Source organism: Myodes glareolus, chromosome 17 (genome assembly GCF_982192425.1).
Source record: "Myodes glareolus chromosome 17, mMyoGla1.1, whole genome shotgun sequence".
NCBI lineage: Eukaryota > Metazoa > Chordata > Mammalia > Rodentia > Cricetidae > Myodes > Myodes glareolus.
The window spans coordinates 12,120,567-12,146,780 of NC_142042.1; the positions used below are offsets into that span (position 1 = coordinate 12,120,567).

At 39.6% G+C, this 26,214-nt stretch overlaps 1 protein-coding gene across 1 annotated transcript; it reads left to right on the plus strand.

Moving 5' to 3' along the window:
* Window positions 1-8,732: 8,732 nt before the first annotated feature.
* On the plus strand, window positions 8,733-26,103 carry Rpf1 (ribosome production factor 1 homolog). The gene is made up of 9 exons (XM_048453638.3): window positions 8,733-8,979; window positions 9,950-10,006; window positions 11,792-11,872; window positions 16,669-16,764; window positions 17,303-17,456; window positions 24,334-24,416; window positions 24,912-25,093; window positions 25,220-25,346; window positions 25,871-26,103. Exons 1-9 carry the CDS (start codon window positions 8,752-8,754, stop codon window positions 25,910-25,912), a joined length of 1,050 nt encoding a protein of 349 aa, XP_048309595.3. The 5' UTR covers window positions 8,733-8,751; the 3' UTR covers window positions 25,913-26,103.
* The last annotated feature ends 111 nt before the right edge of the window (window positions 26,104-26,214 follow it).

The following is a 26,214-nucleotide window of genomic DNA, read 5'->3' on the forward strand; positions in this document are numbered from 1 at the left end:
ATTAACCAATCATATTCACAGCATACAGAGGGGAATCCCACATCAGGTCCATATCAAAGTATTGAAGTCCAGCAATTAAAAAGTCCTCTTATGGCCTCCCAAATTAACTTGTCCAATCAAAATTAAACTCCTCATCCTAACACAGGATTTCTCCTTTTGCCTATGGTCCACGTCTGCCTCCTCTCTACCAAGAGGCAGTCCTTTGCCCCTCATCAGGACAAATATCCCTTCTTTCTCTTCCTTTGACATTTCCCCCTCTCCCTTACCCTCTATCTCTTGTCTTTTTCTCTTATTCCCTGCCCTTTATCCCCTTGGAGCAAACAAATCTTGGTGTTGAGAACTTGGTCTCTTGTGCCAATAATGGTTCCGTCACATCATACAAGCTGCTGAGAAAGATACCAACCAGAAGATCTGCCTTTTCACACTGGAGAACTGAGCAAGTCTTTGCATGGATTTAACAAGTGCCTGTCTCAGTTGGTGTTTCTATTTGTGTGATAGACACTAAGACCAAAACCAAATTGGGGAGGAAAGGGTTGGTTTCTCTTTACAACTCTCAAGTCACACTGTCAATTCACTGAGGGAAGTTAGGGCCGGAACTTGGAGGCAGAAGGGGCAGGAGCTGAAGCAGAGGCCATGGAGGAACACTACTTACTAACTAACTCCTCTTGGCTCACTCATCCTGCTTTCTTATACAACTCAGAATCAACTGCTCAGATGTGGCACCACCTATAGTGGGCTGGTCACTTATTCGTCAATCATTATCAAGAAAGTCAATATATACAGGCCAATCTTGTGGCGATATTTTCTGAATTGATTGTCTTCCCAAATGACTCTAACTTGTATCAAGTTGACAAAAAAATCCCAAACAGGAGGATAGTTCTCCATCAGAAAGAAGTATCATGAGGGAACACCTATAAGAATTTATCAGGGAGACATTTATGACTTGACTAGACAGTTTTGTCTCTTTGCAGCACTGGGGACCAGCCCAGGGCCTTGAGTATGCTAAGCAAGTCCTCTGCCCAAGAGTTATTCTCTAGACCTCAGATTGGACTTTTAATACCCCAAAGTCATTTTAGAGTTATAACATGAGGGTGAGCTGTATAATACTGAGCATTCCTTCAACTTCAGTGGGAAAACAAAGTCGAATATGGTTGTACATATCTGTAATCCCAGCACTCTGACCAAAAGATGGGAGACAGCGAAAGGGAAATGGTCCAGAAGCACAGACCTGCTAACCTTGGGTAGCTGCATGGCAGAAACAAGAAGAGAGAGCTGCCTCAGCAAGGCAGAAGGAGATAACTAACTACCAAGTTGTCCTCTGACCTCCACACTCATAATGTGACTTACAGCTTTCTCTCTCTCTCTCTCTCTCTCTCTCTCTCTCTCTCTCTCTCTCCTCTCTTCCCCTCTCTGTCTCTCTATCTTTCTCCCTGTCTCTGTCTCTCTATCTCTCTCTGTCTCTCTCTCTGTCTCTGTCTCTGTCTCTCTCTCTCTCTGTCTCTCTCTCTCTCTCTCTCTCTCTCTCTCACACACACACACACACTAATAACTAGGTAGACTGGTCTATATTGCCTCTTGACTTCCATGAGTGCTCTTCAGGTTATAAGTATGAACTGCTGATTATAGATAGTTGGTAAAAGTTGGGGTGACATGTGATGTCCATCTTACTCATTCACTTCCCAGCACCATAGATGCTATGTATAGAAAGGATGTATAGAGAAGATGACTGACAGCCTTCTAGAGAAGTAGACAGACTATTCACTTTCACACAGCTCAACAATGTGAGCAAGGATCAGAACTTACACCTGCCTGACTCTGAAACCTAGACTCTTAAACATATTGTATTACCTTAAAAAGATACTCAGGGGTCTGCTTGATATTATTATATTTACTGAATGATGACTGGAATTTTACTGAAAATTCCTGACTCTTGTAATACTCTTCTTTTTCAGTGCTATTTAATGATTGCTTGAGATCTGAAGCCATTTGTGTATTTGGGTTTTGAATTAGGTTTGAAGTTCTTGGCAGAAAGAATTTTATGTTGTCTCATGATCTCATCTTTCCCACAAGGTCCATGTCTTATTCTAAATGCTCAGAAATATTTTTAGTATGAATGATTAAATACTGGGATAATCTTACTCTAGAGCAGTCTGTATGGATGGAATAAGTTCTACTCACTAAACAGAGCTAAATATGTTTAGGGAGATTTAAGGTGTTAATAACTATGACTGCCGACCAATACCATGACCCCTGCTTTCTGGGTTGTAGTGAGCTGGAGTAAAGTATGACATCCTCTGGTGTGGGAGGGCCTTCTGAACATGTGTTGCTTTTATTGGTTAATGAATAAAGAAGCTGTTTTGGCCTGTTGATAGGGCAGAGTAGAACTAGCCGGGGAAAACTATACTGAATGCTGGGAGAAAGAAAGTAGAGTCAAGAGGCACCATGTAGCCACCAGAGGGGAAAGACCCAAGCTGCCATCTGGAATTTTGCCGATAGGTCAGGAGCCTCATAGTAAAATATAATGTAATATAAATGGGTTAATTTATTGTGTAAGAGCTTGCTAGGAATATGCTATAGTGATTGACCAAGCAGTGATTTAATTAATACAGTTTCTGTGTGGTTATTTCAGGGTCTGAGCGGTTGGGAAACAAACATGTGGGCTTCTGCTACAATGTTCCATTCCCCTAGCCAGAGCAAGTCTTGTGATCTGTGGATGCCAATTTCACAATGAATGAAGAACTATTCATGCTAAAGATTTGAGTTAACACATAAAATACCTATTTTATATCCTTCATCAATATGTAAAATGCCGAGATACATTATTTTAAAGAAGGCTAGAAGGTAGCTTTCATATAATTCAAATGTATTAGCCTGTATTTTACAACTTTCTCTGAATGATTTGCTTGTATAATCATATTCAGGTATTTGAAGTTGTTTGATTTCCCAATAAGAAACTGAATCTAGGAGAAAATATGTAATTCTCCTGTCTCCTAACCAATAATTCTGTAATTATACCAGTTAAAGAAACTTTAATATATTACCTTATCTCCATGAGATCATAGAGAGAACTACTTTCTACTTTGCTGTAATTGAGAATACCTAAAATAAGCCCCCAAGGTTTAATTATAGAGATGAGAAATTATACAAAATACGTATCTTCTTAATTTTATCAAAACTCTATCAAACTACACTATCTACTCAATAGACACATGGGTTTTAATAGTTCAACCATAGCAGATATGGCCCTTACATTCACTGCTGCAAGGTGTGCTCCACACACCTGTTTCTCTTGAATGTTCCAAATGGCACCTCAAGTGTTTTGTTTTGGAAAATAGATTTGAGAGACAGAGAATGAGCTCCATGCAAATGTGTGGAACTGTTTCCATCCAATCATTTCCCATAAGCAAAACGGACCTCAGACTATGCTAATGGTAAGTCAAAAGAGATAATTTATGGCTTAAGGTTATAATTTATACTTTAATTGGGGTGTTTTGTCGTATCTTTGAATTTTCATCTTCCCACTGGATAAATGAAGATTCTTTTTACCTTAAATCCACCTTGGAGGAATTTCATTAAGGTTCAGATGAAACGGTGGAAGCACTTTGCCAATCTCTAGTGTTAGATGTTAGCTCTTGATTCCTTTAAATAGCTTTGGCTGTCATTTGCATAGATAATGTTGAAGATGATCAGAAAGATAATGGTTCTTCCAAATATCGCCTTTATTTAGAATTTGTCCAGCTATAACAACAACTACAGCAGGTTGATTATCTTAAAAAAAAATAAGATGAGCAACTGCGTTTTACTGAATTCTATTATAGAAATGTTTTCTTCACTGCTAACTGTTCATTTTCAGTGATTTTTTTATATTCTGGTTTCTACTGAAAAATTCTCCATTTTAACAAGTTTTGATGAAGTCTCTTCACTCTGGACAATTTCTGCAAACCCAAATTGAGTAGCTGATTTTGAGTTTATCCCCTAGAGTTCCGAGAACTGCCCTGATTAAAATTTAAAATGTAATTACAGGTAGCACACTGAGTCAGCCAGTTAGTCAGAGATCTGAGCTTAGTGCATGCCTACTGCCTGCAGCATACTGCACTAAGTGTTCTGAAGGAGGGCAGGAGTGGGTGGGAACAGTCACCCACAAAGTGGTTTAAGGATTATTATTAAAACAATATATCATCAAGAGCAAAGTACTCAGGTAGAATCTATATACAAAAGTTAAAGAACTGGAGAGTAAGGAGGACTTCATCTCCATTTTAATGACTTCTATGTGTTTAGAAAATGTGCTTTGAGGCTGTTGGTCGCTTAGGGAGCATAGTGAAAAAAGTTAAACTATTGGTCTGTTCACAGGCAGGCTGGGTTGGTACAAAGCAACCCTACAGTTTCTTTTAAATGGACATTCTTATGGAATTCAGTAAAATGGTCAAGAAGAAATCTTTTATTTTGGAGCAATTCGAAATTCACAGAGAAGTTACAAAAAATAGTGTAGCTAGCTCACGTGCCAACATCCCCAGGTGTCCCCAGAAGTTAACATCACCATAGTAAAGTCCTCAAAATCAGCAACTAACACTGGTGCATTGCATTTCAATAAAAGCTGGACTTTATTCACATGTCATTTCTTTTCCACTAATATTTGTTTTTTTTCTATTCCAAGATGCAATCCAGGTAGAAAGAGATTCGAATATCTCAATATTGAGGTTCAAGCATCTTGAGTTTCTGAACAATGCAGGTAATCAATGCAAGACATTGCTGTTGGTAGAAATAAAATGAGCTGAGTGTCTAAGAGTCATCTGGACACACCATACTGCCAACTTGTCAACCAAACTAAAGGAAAAGTCAACCTGGTTTTGCAGTCAGTCATGGATCTCTCTTTCGTTTACCGAAAGGTGCTGATTATATCACATTTTGCCATAACTGCCAAGTATTTTTATTGCATGTACATAATAACATGTTGCAATAAAGTCTTTTAATACTGCCTGGTTCAGTCTTGTCTAGTTTTCTACATGAAGGAAGACATGGGAAGAGACTAATTTGGACTTTAAATCTGCCTGAAAGGAGAGATCACTATGGAAGTTAAAGGAACATGTTTCTGGGTGTCATAAGATAAAATCAGACAAACACTACTGGGTCTCCAATATGCATATGCATCAAGAGCACCTGGAGGGCTTGTTAAAAAGACAGATGTGTCTGTCCTAGGGCCTCTGGTTTAGCATGACCCAGGCATCTTCCCTTCTAATAAGCTTCCAGATACTACGGTTACTATTCACTAAGTTGAGTCTTCACAAGTGCTTGTCCAAGAGAAACAAGCAGTTTCAATCATAGGTTCTTAAGTTTCTTGCTCATGTGTCAGATATGGGATCTGATAACTCACTCTAGTTCTGTGCAAAAAGTAAGTTAGGAGTGGGGCAGTGGTGGCACGCACCTTTAATTCCAGCACTCGGGAGGAAGAGGCAAGTGGATCTCTGTGAGTTCGAGGCCAGCCTGGTCTACAGAGCAATTTCCAGGACCAGCTCCAAAGCTACAGAGAAATCCTGTCTTGAAAATCCAAAAAGAAGAGAGAGAGAGAGAGAGAGAGAGAGAGAGAGAGAGAGAGAGAGAGAGAGAGAAGGCCACTGGTATTTAATAATAGAACACTTCATCTGGTACCCAACATGGGGCGCAAGATCATGGGAAAGTCGCTTGCCACTGGCTTTGCCGCTGCATCACCACTCCCAGTGAGCTATGTCATTCAGGTGCTCCCCCCAGTGCCCTCACTTCCTGCCATGTGTGCTTCTCCTGTACATCCCCATGTGTCTGCTTTTCGGGCAGCTCATTCCTCTCCCATGGGTTGTAGAGTTTTTCTGGACCCCCTCCCCAGCCACTGCTGTGCTGGCTCGATCACCTTGACACCCACTCACACCCGCTTGGGCTTCTACTACTGCTGCCGCCACCACACACCCTCAGTCCCTGGCTACACAGGAGCAATTGCTTGTGTCCTCAGCCTGGTCTGTGCAGAGCAGAGGCAGGCCACTGTGACCCCAGCATCCTTTGCACTAGTTTGGTTGCCTGGCACCCCGCCACCCATGGCACAGTCAAATGCCGCCACAGCACAGCTATGCTGTCACCATAGGCACTGCTGTGGACAAAATGAAAAATCATCAGATTTGGAGAGATGCCTGGGAATTCTTACAAAAGGAATTAAGTTTATCTTAAAAACACTTTCCCATATTAAAAATGGGTACTATTGTGATGCACAGAGTTAGGATGCCACAATGGATGGTTTGAAATCTGAAAAATTCACAGTAATTTCGACCCATTGATTTGCATGTCATTTCTATGTGTATGTGCACATGTATATGTGTGACAAAAATGGTATTATACATTTATCAACTTTTGAAAGATATGGTGAACCAATATCTTCCACACTTTTACAAAGACACACATGGGTAAAAGATCTATTTGAAATGTAAGACAAAGTACTACATTTTAAAGTATGTAACAGAATATTAAAAACTTATTGATGTGATTTATTGATATTTACTCTTTTTAAGACAGGGTCTCACTATGTATTACTGCCTGGCCTAAAACTCACTATGTTGACCAGGTTGGACTCAAACTCACAGAGATCCTCCTGCCTCTGCCTTTCAAGTGCTGGGATTAAAGTTGTGTTCCACCATACCCAGTCCTCATGGCAATTGACCTTCAAGAAGATTACTACTTGTCAAAGTTTGATGCAGTGCCAAATACCAATAATTTTCTGAAGAATCTCTTAATAATCCTCCCTCAACTAGCTGTATGAGGCCAGATTTTTTTCATGTATTTCAATGAAAATTTCCTATCAATAGAGAATCTATGCAAAAGTTATTAATTCAGCTAAAAGTCCATAAAATAATATGACTCTCTACAAATGTTTTGGTTCTCCAAAATATGATCATTTTCATAAATTAATAAGTTATTAAATAATGGTTTTATTGCTACAATACTTAAATATACACAAGCTTTTTAAGGCATAACTTAATTTTTATTTTGACAGATATAACTACATAGACAAAAATCTTTTTGGGAGTTTACAATAACTTTTATGAGTATTCTGAGACAAAATACCTGAGAATAGTTAGCATAAATTCAAGATTGTAGTTTATTACCTTACATTTAAAATGTTTGTGTCTGATTTGATCACAATGTGTGGGTTAAACTTTATAGACTATACATTCTTAACAGTGGATTTCCAAGAATCATGGTGATATATCCTGAGAAATATTTTTACTAGACAATTTCATCATTGTGCAAACAACATAGTGTGTACTCATACAAACATCAGCAACATATGGCTATCATTTGGCATGGCCCTTTGATTTAATCAAGAAATATGATAAAACATAAAATATATAAAAACTGTTCCAGCTGTAACATGGCACAGTATTTTACAGGAAAAATGTTGTAAATAGGAGTATATAAAGATTAATAGTGTAGGACAGAAAATACACAAACCAGCAGCACTACATCTGCCAGTAACGTAGTAGTTTTTCATAATTGTAATGTCATTTTATATGACTGTCATCATTTGGCGTTTACACCAGCATTACGACAAACATAAATGTGTTCTGCCTCGGCTTTACAATAGCTCCATCACTAGCCAATAGGATTGGTTTCAGCTCCGTAACTGGAGACCTGTAGTTGTGACTTCTCACTATTCTGTATCTGTCTTCTCAGCTCTCCATCAATGTGTGTGGAAAGTGTCTGGGCTTGTGACTTTCTGTTGTTAGTATAAAAAAGCTTCACAGACATGCTTCCACACGGAAAAATGCTATTTGGGAGGCCTAACCCTATGTTTCCAGGACATGGTTACTCATTTTTGACTCCAGAATAAACTACCTCTTTTTTGCTTTGAGGTGAGAGCTGTTTTTAAGTGTTTTTTTCAGTTCACTATCGTTTCTTACCCCATCCATCTTCCCTCAGTTTTTTCTTAAATAATTACTGAGTGCTGTTTTTATATGTAAATCAAGAAGGCTGTATATCTAGCTTTGTGAAGAGTGGTCGCTCACTTAACATCAACAAAGCCCCACGTTTGGGCCATAGCACCTCAAAAATCAAACAAAATGTCAGATCATATTCTTCTTTTTTCCCTCAAAATACACCAAGAGATCTGCATTTTACATAAAACTCAGAATCTTTACAAAGCCCTGACAGGATCTGCTCAACTTCAAGCCTCCTGTCCTCTTTCTCCTAATCCTTAGTCCGACTTCAGTGGTCTGTGGCGTTTGAATAGTGGCCATGGCTGCTGCTATGGGGTGCCCAAGCCGTTTCCGTCGCCTGGGTAACTCTTCTGCATAATCAGCTTGTCTCAGATTAAAGGCTCTGCTGTCGGATTACTGCATAAGCATCTTTACTTCCTAAAATCTCAGATCAACTGCAGAAGCACAATCTGAGAACCATTTGAGGTTGCAATGCTCCTTTTCTCTCTTTTCGTCCTCTTTTATTTTGCTGTTTTTTGTTGTTGTTATTTAGATGTCACATACTTAGAGCCCGCCACAGTTTGTGGGCCATTTTGTCTTTTTGTATCAAACTGTAACTAAATAATGCAAGGAGTGTCACTCAGCACTCAGGATCAGTGAAGGAATCTAGGAACTCCTCTGTGTGTTCGTACAGTTGGGAAGAAAACCCGATTTTAAAGCACCAGATTTGATGAAGAGCTTCCTTCCCCCGGAAGTAAACACGTTTGACCCGGGTCACGGACAGAAGCACTTCCGTTTCCGTACAGAGGCAAACAACATGGCGAAAGCCGGCGAAAAGAGTGTAGCTGGCGGGAAGCGAGGCTTGAAGAGGAAAGCTGCCGCCAAAGAGCCTCAAGAGGCTGCGGTCGCGGACGATGGGGCGGCGGAGAGTGGGGCGCAGCCCCGGAAAGCGGCCGCCTTTCCCCCGGGCTTCAGTATCTCGGAGATTAAGAACAAACAGCGGCGACACTTGATGTTCACACGGTGGAAGCAGCAGCAGCGCAAGGTACGTGCGTGGCGGAGGCGCGGGTACGCGCTCGCACGGGGTGGGGGGCTCGCACGGGCACACGCGCGGGGTCGGAGGTCGCACGGGCACGCTCGACCGGGGTTGGGGGAAGATCTCACGGGCACGGGCTCTCACGGGTTGGGGGTCGCACGGGCTCCGGACCCCGCCTTTGCCCAGCCAGCCACAGCGTTGGTTAATTTCTCCGTCTAAACTCCAGATCCCAAACTCTGCTGCTTTCAGGAACTCTGACTGAAGTGATTAGTACTGTCAAGTGTCTGAGAGCTGCGTTTGCTGTCTAGCGCTCTGTGCTGGGAGGAAGCATAGGCTAAAATACAGACTTGTGAAGTTTGCCTAAGATCATAAGGCTTATTTATGTCTAAATTGCAGTTTGAAAAGCAAAATTCATGACTACTGCATATATAAAAACGTGATGTTTTTAATTTTTATTTGCTTGTCTTGTCCCATTTCCTTACTGAATCCTTTTGTAAGTGTTCGACTTCGGCTGTTATAACCATGATCTTTAGAATGTAAGCACTAGGGGAAAAATACTTGTTATATGTTTAATTTAATTGGAAGCTTTATAGGAAAATTTAAGCTACTGAAAGTTTAAATGTTCAGACTTAGTATCGATTTGACAAAACAAGCACTCTGTTAAATCCTATTGATTAGACTGCCTGCTTGTGGTTCGGTGATTTAACTTGTGGTTCGGTGATTTAGTTATTAAAGGACGATCTGTCTGGTGGGGGATGGTAGTGTATACCTGTGATATCAACACTAAGGAAGTGGAGGCAAGGGGGCTGTTGTTAAAAGCAAGCCTGGACTACCCAAGCAGACTTTTAAAATGTTTTGTGTGCTTACTTTGAAAGATCACAGTAATTCTCAGACTGTTCCTAGAACTAATTTGTGGTTTCAGTATGAGTTTGTGAGTTACCTGCTGGTTTCTCAATATTGTTTGTTTTTATTCCATTAGGAAAAGTTGGCAGCTAAGAAGAAACTTAAAAAAGAGAGAGAGGCTCTTGGTGATAAGGTAAGTAAGGTTCTCAGCCATGTAATTTGTCTTATATATAAAGCAGTATTTCCTAATAAATACTATGTTGCTTTCCTTCTCCTAAAAACATTTCAGAGGTTTAAAGTTAAGATAGCAAATCCTTTTCTACTCTTTACCCACCTTAGCAAACTGGGGAAAGCCCATGGCCTGTTCTCAGTCAGCCACTCGTGTGAAATTGTTTAAATCCCCCCTGAACTTTACCTTAGTGTGTTATGCACAGACAATAGACACAGTGATGCTGTTGTTGGTCAGGAGGCAGAGAAAGCTCTCCCTGGCTTTGGGACCTGGAGACTCCCCACTTTAGGTGTAAGGGTTTAGCTCTTGTGACTTGAAGCTAAAAGAACTGCTCAATACTCCAGCATTGTTGCACAATTAAATTTTTCATTTTTAAAAATTTTTATACATATGCTTAGTTTATTAATTTGTACTTAGAAAGTTTTTTGTTTTTTTGAGGCAGGGTTTCTCTGTAGCTTTGGAGCCTGTCCTGGAACTAGCTCTGTAAACCAGGCTGGCCTCGAACTCACAGAGATCCACCTGCCTCTGCCTCTGCCTCCTGAGGGCTGGGATTAAAGGCGTGCACCACTACCGCCCAGCTATACGTATGTATAAAATTTTAACACACGTGGTTCTCTCCAGTTCTATCCCATGTAGCTGTGTTAGAATAAGGATTCCTGAGGAAGGAAAAAGTGTTCAGACTACACAAACAATACTTTTATATGCACTGTACAAATAGCATCAGTTCAGATCATATACAATCATCAATATTAGGCTATTTTGAACTTCAGTGCTCTAAAATATCATATAACATTAGTATCTCTGAAACTCCCATAATCCGCTAATTGCAGCAAATCAGTGTGCTAGTCAATCTTTAGCATTATCACTGGTCCTGGGCTGGGAGTGTAGTTTACTAGGCTTTCAATTGGAGTACACAACACCCTTCCTAAAAACACAACAAAAATCAGTTTGGGGACTGAAAGATGACTTCCTAGAATTATCTTCAAAGATTACATAAGGGCTGGCAGGATATCTCAGTAGGTAAAGGCTCTTGCTGCCTAGCATGGCAAATTGAGGTGGAAGGAGAGAACCACTCCCACAGATTGTACACCTTAAACACATATACACCCAATGTCCTAAATGATTTGTCAGCTTATATTTCCTTTGTATCCCTGTGTGGTGCCCATGTATTTTGAAGTACGTTTAGTATTATCTCGTAATTCTGTTTTCCTTGGCGGTTTGTTGATACCATTTCTTGAGCTAAGCGGCATGATAAGTCTGCAGTATCGGGTCATGTGATGCACAGGGTGTTGGACGTTTGCTGTACTGATGTTTATTTCCATTATGAATGGCCACTCCTACAGACCTTTTATTCTTGTCATAAATCCCCCAGTAGAGTTTCTAGGCCACTGGGCAGACTTTAGTCACATTTCCGAGTAGATCTCAGGAAAATAGAAACAGTCCTTGGATTTGTGCCTTCGTGATTTTTTCCCCCTTCTGTTAATTCCCTTTTTCCTGTTAGATGTTTTTCTTAGAGAGGGAGTGTGATTTCTGCCGCTCAGTTCTGTGTCTGCCATGCCTGTGTCTCCTGGGGTTGTAAAAAAGGTAGCATTATTGCTCCATTTTCTTTCAAGTATTTATGGAACTGTAGTTGTGGTTTGAAATGAGGAACAGATTGTTTGGAGGTTACTTGAAGACTTTGTCTCCCAACTGTAATGTGAAGTAGTTCATAAAATGCTTCTAAACCTCGGCGCTTCCCATCTTCCTTAGGCTCCACCGAAGGCTGTTCCTAAGACCATTGACAACCAAAGAGTCTACGATGAAACCACAGTAGACCCCAACGATGAAGAGGTAATGTCAGACATCTGAATGCTCACCCTTGGTGTGTTGGTGGCTGTAAGAGCAGGCTACCCCCTTCTTCCCTACCTCTTTGTCCCTTACCCCTCTCTTTGATATTTGGCTCTCCCAGAACATTTGGGATGGCACCACATCGTGCCAGCACAGGGCCCTGTGTTTATCACTTCACTGAGATCTTTCTTAAATACTGAAAACATACTTCAGTCAGTTTTGTGATCTTTTCCATACTGGTTTTGCTTGTAAGTCTTGTTAGAGCTACTCCTGTCCTGTGTTTTCTTAGGACACATGTGTCTCTGACACTTGCTCTGTTTGATGGTTTGTGAAGAGCCAGTTCCTCTCACCATAGCTTACCTAAACTGCCTTCTATGAATTTAGCTAATAATTATTTCAATTATCCATTGTAAAATTTTGATAGTTATTTCTCCAGTGACAGATCTCTTCATTTGTCCTACTTTTGTGCTGACTGGAACTTCTGATACATTGTTGAGTAAACAGAAAGCAGTGATGGTGTCCTTGCCTTGCTCCTGATTTGAAAGAATACTGCCGATTTAGCCTCCTTGATGTTTATGCCATCAGTGTAGGTTTTCCATATGCTTTAAAGAAATCCCATTTATGCCTTGTTTTGTCATGAATGAGTATAGAGTCTTCCTCTGAAAATATTGAGATACTCTGTATTTATTCCCCATGTTACTTTATGCATCCATGGGTTTTCTGATGTAAAGTTAGCATCTTGCATTCTTGGGATAGCCTGTTCTGGTGTGATGCTCTGTCTTGTTATTTTACGGTTTGGGGTTGTTGATACTTCTTAGACTTGATATCTATATTTGAGCTCATGCATTAGAGTGTCATTAACTCTCCTAGTATTCACTTTTGTAAAAATTAAAACTTCACTGTAAATATTGTGCAGATAAAAATCATTACCCAGTGAGAAGAGCTAGACCCACGGTCTATATTCTAAGAAAACCCATAGTTTAGCATTCTCTTTTCATTAGGTTTTGTCAGACAGCTTCTTTGTGTTCTTTTCAGAGTAGTTTAATTTCTTTAATCTTCTCTACTGAATTTTGTGTTTCATTTCTGTCTCCCTTGTTTCCATCTACTTTCATTGAGTTTCATCTATTTTTCTTTTATCAATTTGCTCTTTTTGTTTACTATGAGCAACACAACTCCCTTTGAGTATCACTTGTGTAAATCCTACAAGTTTTAAAATTGCAATAATCAATAACTTTGATTATTACTTAAATCAAAGTTTCTCTTTTAGTGGAATAATTGTTGATTGCTCACAATTTATTAGTTTTTTGTTTGGTTAAATTTAATTGGCGTGTTTATAATTTATATACCATTCCTGATGATTAAATTGTAATACATTTGTGGCTCAATATCATTTCTGTATTGTGAGGACCTTCAAACGTCTCCATTTTTTTCTTTGTTTGTTTGTTTTGTTTTGTTTTTAAGACAGGGCTTCTCTGTGTAGCCCTGGCTGTCCAGAAACTCACTCTGTAGACCTGGCTGGCCTTGAACTCACAGAGATTTGCCTGCCTTTCCCTCCTGAGTGCATATGATAAATGGTTTTAGACTCTAATGATTTTACTCTTTTCTATTTATATTTTACAGAATTAATTTCTCCTTTCTCATCCTCTCTGTGTCTGGCAGGTATCATTTGCCACCGTGTCTTATTTCATTAGTTTCTCCAGTCTTTGGTTGATGTGTTGTCTTAGGCTGTATTTGGTGCCTCTCCCACTCTTGAGCTTCCTAAGGAGGATGGATGGCTAGTTTTAGACTTATAGTACAGTGTTTGAAGCTCTGATATCCCATGGTTGCTTTAACATGGTCCATACATTTTGATAGCTTGTTGCTTTTGTTCTTTATTTAAGAGGTTTATTTTCTTTTGTTTGGTGGAAACAGAGGAGCTGGGGATGGAACCGAGGCCCTTGTGCACTCTAGGTGGCCACACTCTCCAGCCCAAGAGATTTTCTAATTTCCCTTTTTATTGACTTCAACTCATTGATTATTGTGGGTGTTAATTTATAGGTATTTAAAATCTTCTGGATTTCCTGATTGTGGGTGATTTCTGTTAATTCTATCATGCTGGCTTAACAGACTTCCTTTCAGTTAGAGGCTTTAAGTCCTAGCCTGTGGTCTGTTCTGAGGAATGTTGTGTTACCCTTGGAAAACATGAGTTTCCTATTGTTTTAGGGGGGATTATTGTGTTGGTTGATAGGCTGCCCCTATCTTACATACTCTGTGTGAATTTACTTGTCCCTGGGGAAGAATATGGATACTCTACCTCTCAGCTGCTTCTCCATGACTGAGTTTTAGTCTCCAGTTTCAGTTCTTCTGCTAGGGGCGTGCATTTACAGTTATGTTGCTTAATTACTTGTGTGCATTGTAATTACGTTTTCATGATGTGCTGATCCTTGACCCCATAGAAAATACCCCTTTTTATGGAGCAGCACTTCTTAGTGTCTGTGTTGTGCTGTGTCCATGGAGCCAGGTAAGCTCGCTCCTGGGGACTCTCCACAGCTGCTTTTCCATGCTTTGCTTTGAAGTTATCCGTGGACTTGAATTATTTATATATATATTTATTTATTTATTTATTTATATATTATTTATATATTTACATGTGATATATGTTGCATATATATGTTGCTTCTTTGGTCAGACTGAAATTAGTACTTAATGTCAGTTATAAACATAGCTAGATTTTTACATCATCGCCCCCCCCCCCCCCCAGCCACTTGAATTGTTCTCAGTTCTTCCTTGGCTATTTTCTTTGATGTTAATTTGAGTGTGCTCTTTTAATTGTTTTGATAGTTGCCCTTAGACTTGAAACATGCATGAGCTATAAGAGCTTAATTCTTGGCACTGGAAGGAAACAAGCAAAAGGCACCATGCATCTTTAATCATCTAGGTCTGGTGTGAAGCTGCATAATTCAGCTAACCCATGGAGAGGTGTTGTTGGCCATATACAGCATGTTGTCTGTGTACCACCTAGAGTCAGAGTTGCTACATGAATTCATCCGGAGCTTTTCAAAGAAATGAGAGTGTATCTTCATATAGTTCAGCCTTCTGTGCACACACAGCTTTGCCATGTGAGCACCTGTTTCCTAGGCCCTCTAGGTCTGCCTTCCCATCTAGTGTCATTCCTTTCAGTTTAAGGATTTCCCTTTTGTCCTCCTGGTGGATTTACTAGCTGCTGATTACCCCAGTTGTTTCCTGCAGAGACAGTTTGCACTTAGAACACACTCTGCAGCACCTGCTGATCATCATTCCTCATCTCTCCAAGTTTCCTTGTGATTTTAACCGCTTGGCTCTAATATGTTTATTATTGTTGCTCTTTATAGCTCACTTGGGATTTGCTGAGCTTCTTGAATAAGTCTTAGTATTTTCATCAAGTTTGTCTTTTTAGCTGTGATTTCTTCAAATGCTTTTTCTACCTTTCTCTTCTGCCGGTCACAAGGCTCCCTTTACACAGACTGTCGAAGTGTTTGACTGTGCTGTAGTTTCCCCAGCTTTACGTTTCCAGGACGGTTTTCTCTGTTCTCCATACTGGGCCAGCTCGGTGTCTGTTCGTGGCTTTTCAGTCCACTGATTCTTCTGCTGTGTCCGTGTTTTCTTTAAATCATATTACACATTACTCAGAGCTGCTTTGCCATCTGCCAGATTTCACATGTCAGCCCACTCAGCTATCTGCTAATTATCTCCCCTAATTTATCACACTTCCTTTTCTACCAAGATTTGGCTGGAAGTTATTTTTACATAACATAGTGTTGTAGTTTTGACTGAATATTATTTAATTAGTTTATTTGGGGTTTTATTTATTAATTTATTTGTTTATTTATTTATTTATTTGACAGGATCTTCCTATGTAGTCCAGGCCACCCTGGACCTCCCTGTGTAGCCTAGCCTGACTTCAAGCTTGTAGCAGTCCTGCCTCAGCCTCCCTGGGATTGCAGGACTGAGTGACTGTGCTCAGCTCCAGTTCATCCTCTAAGGACTGTTTTGTGGTCTCTGTAACTTGCCTGGACTTTAAAATGTGAAATCATTCTCTTCTCGGCAGTGGCATGATGTCTGCTCAATTCTTGTTGTTTTGTCTGTAAACTGCCTCGCTACTGACTGCCCTATTTTTATTACATACCTTATGTCATTTGGAGATTAGGCAGGTCCAGTTGACCCGCTGGAGCCCCTCAGACATGCACCCTTCTCTGTCTGAGCTGTGCACATGATGCCTTCCGAGCTCCACCCGTCCTCACTCCCTGCCTTCCACATTCAGTGCTTCTCAGGTCTCCCTCAGCTTGTGTGAGGTCAGAGCTTGGGTTTGTGGTGACACCTACAACTCCTCCTTGAGAGCATCGCCTTTAAATTTCTAGCTCTCCGTACTTACCTTCAGTTAGGTCTGCAACCCTGGTTTGACAAAGCTTTGTGTTTTCACATTTCCCCATCAATTTAGATTCTTGTCTTCTGCTCCAGGCTGCTACCCCCGTCCTGGAAGCTGGTATTGCTGTTTTCATCCACCAGCATGATGAACGGGACTAGCATTAGTCAGGCCTGGTATTCTTGCCCATGTCTGTAGCCACTGTGCAAGAATACACACATCTTAGTTTGTGCCCTGAAAGCATTTTTGATAACTACCTAGTTTATACTCGAATTGTGTGGAAGGTGAGTCAGCCACTTCATGTCACTATTGATGTCTCCTCCTCCTGCACCTGTCAGCTAACAGTCAGTGAAACAACATTTTAAAATCCAGGCTCAATGAACTGTTTGATACAAAATAATCCGTCCTCTGTTTTCAGGTGGCTTATGATGAAGCTACAGATGAATTTGCTCCCTACTTCAACAGGCAGACATCTCCTAAGATTCTCATCACGACATCGGATAGACCTCATGGGGTAAACACATTGATTAGTGTAGTCCGTGAGTTCTTATGTCATATTTAAAATGCTCTATTCAGAAAAGTGAAATGGTTAATTGTCTTTGATAATGACAGTGAATAAGTAAACGGAGATAGCTGATGGTACGATGTAGGGTTACTGAGCACAATTCTTCAGGGTAGTTTTATAACCTTGACAACTCTTAACATCATGGCTGAATAACTCCTTGTTGTAAAGTGCTATCATTATGGGATGTTTAGCAACATCCCCAGCCTCTGTCCATTACAAGCCAGCAGTATCCCTACCCCTTGCGCCAGTCCTAGCCACAAAATGTCTGTAGATATTGCCATGTCTCTGTCTCCATGAAGAAGCTCTGCTCCTTGTTGGAAACCTGGCTTTGGGGTGAATGGCCTTTGACACAGGAGACATTGCTCCGCCTTCATCCTTCCTGTCTGTTCATTTCTGGTAATAGTATCCTTGAATCATCATCAGTCCTGTCCTTGTTAGTACATCCTTATTCCTTTTACTTTGAGTAATGTCTCTTACCTTCTTACAGAGAACAGTGCGGCTCTGCGAGCAGCTCTCAACAGTTATACCAGATTCACATGTGTACTACAGAAGAGGACTGGCTCTGAAAAAAATTATTCCACAGTGCATTGCAAGAGATTTCACAGACCTGATTGTTATTAATGAAGATCGTAAAACACCGAGTATCCTTTGGGTTTCTTTGTAAGGGAATTTTTCTGGCCCTTTTCTCGCCTATTTTTAAACATATTTGAAGGACTAGGAAAAGGATTCCTATCAGTTTTAGAATGGACATTTTTTCCATAGCATTGCATCTATGCAAGGTGCTGTAAGATGGTTTTTAATTCATGAAAACATTTATCAGGCAAGTGTCACAGTTAAAACACTGCTATAGTGTAAAAGGAGACTGCACGTTGGTTTCCCGGCTGCCCAGACCCTAATAATCACAAAGAATCTATATTAATTATAACACTGCTTGGCCAATGGCTTAGGCATACTTTTGCCTAGCTCTTATATCTTAAGTTAACCCATTTTTATTAATCGTCACAAGGCTCTTGCATACCAGAAAGGTTTCAGCAACATCTTTTTCCTTCTGCAGCTACATGGCATCCCTATGACTCTGCTTTCTCTCTCTATATCTCTGTTCAGATTTCCCGCCTGGTTTTACTCTGCTAAGCCATGGGCCAGAATAACTTATTTATTAACCAATGGTAGTAAAACATATTCACACATACAGAAGGGATGTGGAATATTCCACATCATCCACCCTTTTCTGTCTAAATAAAAAGGAAAGTTTTAACTTTACCATAGTAATATTATATATAACAAAATAGATATTAAGCAAGAATTACAGTTAAAATATTTTTGTGAGTCTAAAGTTTTATATCTAATTTATTCTTTATTATAACTGAGAAAAACTATTAACTATTTGTCTTTAACTCTTTAAAGACCCCAGAAGGATATAATATTATTTAAGTGAACAAGAAATACATTATAAGAAACTTTTAAAACTCTAGATTTGACAGAAACATCTTGCTGTCAATCACCCAAAGAACCGAAAGTTTTTCCGTAACACTGGGGCATCTATCTTCAGCTTATAGACCCATAGTAACTGGCAGACTCATTAGTGAAGCAGGAAATTTTAAAATCTGTTTTGTCGTATACTGGCAAAGTTTGTCAGTTTCTGTGTGTGTGTGTGTGTGTATGCTTTGTAGAATTTCTGGCAGTTTTTTTCTATAAAGCAGGAACCTGAAGGACCATCCTGTCCTTTGGGAAATTTAGCAGTCACTTTTCTGTGGGTCCTGCATGTCCAGTTTATACAGCCTCACTGTCAAGAAAAGTCTAAGTTTTTAAAACATTTTAAATGCCGTATTTTGTAGGTTGTTGAAGTTTTGGATTATCTATTTAACTGAAATATATCTCTGTATATCTAGAAAGCCTAACTAACATGACTACAAGTTTGACTATTATAACTGACTATTAATTTGTATTTTTTAATTATACATTGCATTTTTAAATGAGAGAAAAGAGCAGAAATACATATACAGAATATAACAAATCAACCTTAGATTTGTATCAATAGACCAAGATCTATACCAATGCAAAGTATTTATATCATATCTCCCTTTAAATGAAAACAAACATTTATAAACAATCATTTTGGGAATTTGGTGTAGTTTTTAGCTGCTTCCTGCTGTTTGTTGGGTGAAGTATTCTTAGGGTTCATGGAGATTTTTCCGTGGGGAGGGTGTTTCATTAAACCACATTAGCTTGGAAGGAATCCACAGGTTCTCATCTTATGTGGAAATAAAAACAGAACCTCTTTTCCAAAGTAACATATCCTTAGACTCCAATTTTGAAGTTAAGATATCTTTTTGTTGGTTTAACTTAGCCGTCCCCAGAACCAAATGTTTCTCTGCAATCAGAAAATTAAAACACAATAATATGCATCATCCAGACTCTCTATGTATATTTTATCTTTATGTGCCTTATTTATTTTATTTTTCTAATCTGTCTGTCTGTACTCTTTTATATTACTTTTACTGTCTCTTTAAAGGCTTTATTTTTTAACTATTTTTATAAATAACTGTTTATACTCTTTCTCCCAAGCTTTTTTAAACATACTGTGACCTGTTTAGAGGTTTATTTCTGTCTGAATCTGTCTTTATTGCGTATTTGTAATCATAGTCTGACCAGGAGTGCCTTAATTTTTTGTTTTTTAAATGTTAAGTGTTCATGGCTAAGATCAACGTCCTGCCTGCAGACTCAGCTCTGTATAGCATGGTGGAGGTATCTTCACCACCTCTGCGAGCCATGCTCACCACCCCAACTCCAGGGAAGCAGAGGGTCTGTGTTGCCATTAAGCAACTTGTAGCGCTTTGCTCACAAACCCTAAGTGCGCTGTAGCCCCACCTCCTGAAAGATCCAGAGCCATTCATTCTGCCAGCACTAACCAGGAAGCCATGTTTTAAAGGATCCGCACCTCTGCTTGTGGCTCACAACAGAGTCTATTTGAAAAACAAAATGTGAGTACCAAGAAGCTATGCTTGACTCCTTTTTTTGTTAGTCTAGAAGCCCTCTTTTTTTTTTTTAAGCTTTTTTTAGTCTTATGTGGATCCATGCCCCACATTGTTCACCATTTTGTAAAAGGAGATTGTGTGTTGGTTTTCTGCCTGCCCGGGTCCAAATAATCACACAGAAACTATATTAATTATAATACTGTTTGGCCAACAGCGTAGGTGTATTTTTATGTGGCTCTTATATCTTAAATTAACCCATTTTCATTAATCTGTGTATTGCCATGAGACTGTGGCCTACCAGAAAGGTTTCAGCTGCTTCTGTCTCCTTCAGTAGCTACATGTTTTCTCTTTGACTCAGCCTACTCTCTATAGATCCTTGTTTGGATTTCCTGCCTGGCTTTACTCTCCTAAGCCATTAGCTAAACAGCTTTATTAACCAATGGTAATAAAACATATTCATAGCATATAGAGAGGAACCCCACACACATAATATAACAGCAGTCAGCCTGCCATAGTGAATTCCGGCAAATAGTCCTGTTAACTAACAGCACTGTTCCAGCAGCGTGGGGTGGGGGGACTTCATGGGACACTTGAGCCAGGTCTGATGAATGAAGCGGAGCAAGTCAGTGGGAAAGGAGGTGGCCCTGCTGCCACCATGTGTTTGGTATAACTTCATCCTAGGTTGTAGGAAGCGTGTTGTTGTGAGGTTGGGTGGAGCATGCCATGTGCTTGGCGGTGTGTGGGTGTCAGCAACAGTGAAGCGTTCTCTGTGTCTCACATCTGTCATACTGTCTTCTGACCCCAAGGTGTTTCTGTTGAGACGAAAGGATGTAAAATACATCTAGCTTTCTTTTTGTGTTTGCTATTATTTCTTGAATAGTACCTATAATTTCAGTACTCAGATGACCAATTGAGTGAGTCAGATTAGTAAAGAATTTATAAAAATAGCAATAGAACTCTCTGTTCTGCCACAGACAGCACAACACTCACTGTTCTACTACACTGCATATTTTTAAATCCATTTTTCACAGCTTTCATTGTTTTTATATAACTTAAGTGTATTATTTTGTTCGCCTGTATTAGTTTTTCAGAAACTAAAATAGACAAAAACTCGCTTTTAATGTGGCAATTGTTGACTAGATTATTATTTGGTTTGACTAGATTATTATAATTTTTATGCCTAATTATTCCAGAAAAGAACAGTTTTTAAAGTGATTGCTGCCGTTATAACTACTTCCCTAAATAAAGTGACGAGGCTCTGGCTGTAGCAGTTATGCTGCGGTCACTTAAGCTGCTAACACAAGCATTCATCAATTTAATGTTTTCTCTTTGCTTTAATATTTCATATAGGTACACAAATGACAGCATTTCCAGCTTTTAGAAAGCCTGCATTGTTTTGACAAAATAAGTCTTTTTATCTGAAACATTCTGTTTTTTGTTGTTTTTTTTTTTACCATTTAATCACCTTGTGGGATGTGACTTCAGCCCCTTTTCTTCATTAATGAAACAGGCCACAGTGACTGTTTTCCATTATTTATTTTAGTTTAACAATACAACTTACGCATGTACCCAACAAACAAAACACTTTATTTGGGAACCTATGAAACGGGAATCTTTGCTTTTGACACAAGCCACAATTTAATAGGATTAATAGATTTAATAATTTAATTGAATTAATAGATAAAATTCAAACTTTACAAAGGTTTAAGAAAATTATTTTATATCTACTGGTCTCCTTAATTTTCATGGTTTTGTGAATGTCCAAACAGCAAGAAAGTATTTGACTCTACTTCGTGAAGTTGAACCTGGAGTGAATCTTTAAATAGAAGAACTCAGTATTTGCCATTAGCCTGTTTAAAAATAAACAAAAACCAGTTCTAATACACTGGGGTTAACAGAAGTTGGGGGAAAGGCATTTTCCTGACTCCTAACTGCCATTTTAAGTTGAGGAGCACTATATAGTAAGTTAATTCTAACTGTAAGGATTTGCAGCAGTTCTTAATGGAGAAACGAAATACTACACATGTTTGAAATAACTGGGGCCAATAACTCATTACACGTCATAGATAAGATTGTATGAGGAACCACTTGGGAAAACGGGATACAAGAGATGAAGTTTGTAACTACGTTGCTGTGTCAGACTAATGCCTTTGTTCTGAACCTGAGTCAGTGATGGCGATGGCAGGAAGCTCGTCCTGCTGTTGAGACGGATGCACAGTTTCCTGTTGTCATTAGAAAGTGTGGGGCAGGTGAGATGACCCAGCTAAATCCTGTATGGCTTGTTTTAGAGAACCTAGGGCCAAATCCAAACTTGATTATCATCTGTACCAGAAAATGTAGCTGAAGCAGAGAGCACCAGCTGTTCCTTACGTTAGTGACCCAGGTGGAAATACCAAGTTGGGAGGAGGTGATGGTAGAGGGGAAATGTTAAGTGAGAGCAGCGGGGCTGCGAAGGCTGGGGAGAGCTAATGGGGCAGTGGGGACAGTATTGTCCTGTAAATCTCATATTGTGTGCACATAGCTGTGCAATGTTTTGGTTAGGACATAGTCTTAGTTTCCTACTGCTGTAACAAACCACAATGACCAAAGCAACTTCTAAACGAAAGCATTTAATTAGGGGACAGCTCACGGCTTCTGAGAGTGGGTCCATGCCCATCATGGCAGGGAGCTTGGCGGCAGCAGGCAGGCACTGGAGCAGGAGCTGAGAACTTACATCCTATCTACAAGTTGGAGAGGGAGAAAGAAGACAGAGAGACAGAGCAGACCGCCTGGAGAAGGGTTTTGAAGTCTCAAAGCTCACCCCAGTGACAAACCTTCTCCAAGGCCACACCTCTAACCCCTTGCTAAACAGTCTTCGAACAATTCACATATATGAGCCTGTGGAGACTATTCTCATTCAGACCCCACATCCTAAGGTTGCTTGAAGGCAATAGAAAATTAAGATGACACATAGGGATGATGCCTTTTTAAAAAAAGATTTATTTATTATGTATGTATGTATACCTGTAGGCCAGAAGAGAGCACCAGATCTCATTACAGATGGTGGTACCATGTGTGTGCTGGGAACTGAACTCAGGTACTCTGGAAGAATAGTCAGTGCTCTAAGTGCTGAGCCGTCTCTCCAGCCTGGTTAATGCTTTAAAAAAAAAAAAAATGGGTGTAATATAGCTTCTCCTGGCTGCCTTTAGTCCAGCCGTTCTCAACCTGTGTTTCATGACCCCTTTGGTAGAGGTTGAATGAACCTTTCGCAGGAGTTGCCTAAGACTATCAGAAAACTCAGATGTTTACATTATGATTCATAAAAATAGCAAAATTACAGTTATAAGGTAACAATGAAATAATTTTCTGGTTGGGGTCACCACAACACGAAGAAATGTATTAAAGGGTCGCATCATTAGGAAAGCTGAGAAACATTGCTTTACTCAGTAACGACAGAAGCTGAAGGGTTAAATTCCAGGCTGCAGTAAACTATCTCCATCCCTATAAGTACTTTTTAATTTTGAAATTGGGTTAAAGTTGCCCAGGCACAGGCCTTGAAATTTTATCCCTCTTGCTTAAGTCTCTAGGCATCTGGACTGCTGGCCTGGGCCATCAATTCTAGTTTTTCACTTTTGTTGCCCCCGTCACCCTTAAACTAAAAGCTATTATTAACTGAACACCCTTGGTCAACCACTGCTTTTAGTTTTGCCTGCTTGTTCCTAATTTATTCGTTGGTGTTGAGTACCTTTGTGATGCCAAACCGTGAAGGCTAGTCCCTTTACTGCAGCTGGGACTCTGGTGCTTTTGGCTGCTGTACTTGCTGATAGGTAGGTCTCATATTTAATCTGTAGTTTAAAGTATCTAGCATTCTGTTCATGCTAGACTATAACTAGATTATAAAGGTTGATTTTAATTTCTCATTAACCCAAAAAGATTTTTTCTTAAGAAATAAGTTTTACCAGGCGGTGGTAATGCGTGCCTTTAATTCCAGTACTTGAGAGGCAGAGATAGGCAGCCCTCTGTGAGTTCGAGGCCAGCCTGGTCTACAAGAGCTATTTCCAGGACAGGCTCTACAGCTACAGAGAAACCCTGTCTCAAAAAAAATAAAATAAAATAAAATAGCAGCTTTGATTTCAGTGTAACAGGAATTTGCAATCCTGAGATGATTTTCTTACCATGTCCTCATCTTACAAACAGGACATACAGTGGAGCTGAACTGACATACCAGTAGCATTGAATCCTAGCTTTTTCCTTCTTGAGTAGTGATCATTGGATAGATTTTTGTTATTGTATTCTTTGACTTTGAAAGCCCATGGTACCCTATTGAGAATGATGGTATTTAATTGTAAAAATTAAAAAGTAAGACTCTTCTAGATTAGTATATTTTTTTTTTGTAAGATTTGATGTGGTTTGACTTTGGTTTGGTAGAAAAAAATTCAGTTAACCCAGAAGAACAAATACATCATCTACTAATTTCTAGGCACCCTCAAACATACGGAAGGCAACTTATTTATGCAATTTAGGGCTCATATAGTCTGATGTGTTTCTTAACCTTTATAAACAGATGGCCTTATTTTGAGTCACTTGCCAAATGGTCCAACTGCTCATTTTAAAATGAGTAGTGTTCGTCTTCGTAAAGAAATTAAGGTGAGTTTTATGTATTCCTTGATCAATATTGGTCTCAGGTTATCAGTAGATTCTTAATAGATGTTACTTGTTTGACCTTTGGATGACAGCAGGTTGTTGTGAGGCCATAAACAATTCTGACAGTAACAGTGTCCTCTTAACACGAGTGTTGATTTTCTAGTAGGGTTAACATTAGGCTGTGTTCAGTGCATATTAGCACATTAAATATGTCTGTGGGTTTGATAAGCCATCTCTTACATTTCTGTCATTTTAAGAACTTTTAAGTCAGGATTGGTAGCTCCTGCAGTGGGATTACTCTGACCCCGAGGAAGAAGGGCTAGGGTTTTAGGGAAGGTTTACCTAAGCAGTGCCAGACCAGTCTGAGCCAGAATGAGACCCTTGATCAAAACCAACAAATGAATTGTTTTTAGTAATTGTCTAAATTCTAGACCCAAAAATTATAACGTATGGTTCTTCTCATTATCTTTACTGGGCATTGTACTTTTTTTTTTTCAGAGGCGAGGCAAAGACCCCACAAAACATGTTCCCGAGATAATTCTGAATAACTTTACAACACGGCTAGGGCATTCTATTGGACGCATGTTTGCTTCTCTCTTTCCTCATAATCCTCAGTTTATTGGAAGGCAGGTTGCCACCTTCCACAATCAGCGAGATTACATCTTCTTCAGGTTTCACAGGTAAGGGCAAACACTAACTTAGACCTTTTTGTCTGTATGAACCTGTTCTGATGTTACAAGTCCTGTAAGCTTTTCCATAGAAAATGAGTTTGAATGAACCCAACTGTTCAACTTTTGTCTCTGAAGATATATATTCAAGAGTGAAAAGAAAGTGGGAATTCAAGAACTTGGACCACGTTTCACCTTAAAATTACGCTCTCTTCAAAAGGGAACCTTTGATTCTAAATATGGAGAATATGAGTGGGTTCATAAGGTATGTGATGGCTGTTCTAAAACCAGTTTTAACTATGTATTTACATGTTCAGGTGTATAAGAGAGTTTCTTCCCCATAACCTAGAAAGAAGTGATGTGGTATCTTGGCCTGCTAGTAACGTGGATTTGCTTAAGTAGCCCTAACAACAGTGGTCTTTAAACAGGACCAACATCAGCCTAGGAAGGGGAAAATCTAAGGCCCAGACCTACTGCGCCAGAATGGCTTCCTGCAGCAGGCTGTTAAGGCTGGTACAGTGGCTCTGCTTGACTGTTTGAGAACTACCACTGTTGGGCTCAAGAGCACTGGAAAGCAGCTTAAGAGTTGAGAATGTCTGTAAGCATTTCCTGCCTAGTTAGCAGCAGTACAGCCTTCCCACTTTTACTTTCTCAGCTCATTTAAATTCAACCTTAAAACTGTCAGGGTCTCAGATATACCCATGGTGTTTTAGCAGTGTTACTCATAAAGATCTATGAAAGCCAGCTTATCTAAGTTGTTTTTCATTGTCTTTCTTCTCTATTTTTCAGCCACGGGAAATGGATACAAGTAGAAGAAAATTCCATTTATAACATACTAAGGGAGTAGTAGTGAATTTTGCTGGACAGACCTGTCTTGAAAATCTCGGTAAATTATTTAACAAAACACCCTTTTTCAAAATGGAATTTATTGATTTTATAAATCTTACATTTGAACAAATGACCAGGTGCCATGAATTTCCACTATTGGAATAAATAAATGTAGTTTTGGTGAGGGTCTAAAAGTCCTAAAACTTGTTGTCATTTCGGATTAGCTGTGAATAGTTCTGTTGGAATGAAGATTCAAACTTTCTAATATGCACCCCAAAGGACCCACAGGCTAGAAGTATTGTTGG

Bases quoted from the DNA above. Each gene is read 5' to 3' on its own strand.
- Rpf1 (XM_048453638.3), top strand. From the start codon at position 8,752: ATGGCGAAAGCCGGCGAAAAGAGTGTAGCTGGCGGGAAGCGAGGCTTG. The intron at 17,457-24,333 runs GTATCCTTTGGG...CTTTATAAACAG, and splicing joins TGAAGATCGTAAAACACCGA to ATGGCCTTATTTTGAGTCAC. The intron at 25,094-25,219 runs GTAAGGGCAAAC...TTGTCTCTGAAG, and splicing joins ATCTTCTTCAGGTTTCACAG to ATATATATTCAAGAGTGAAA.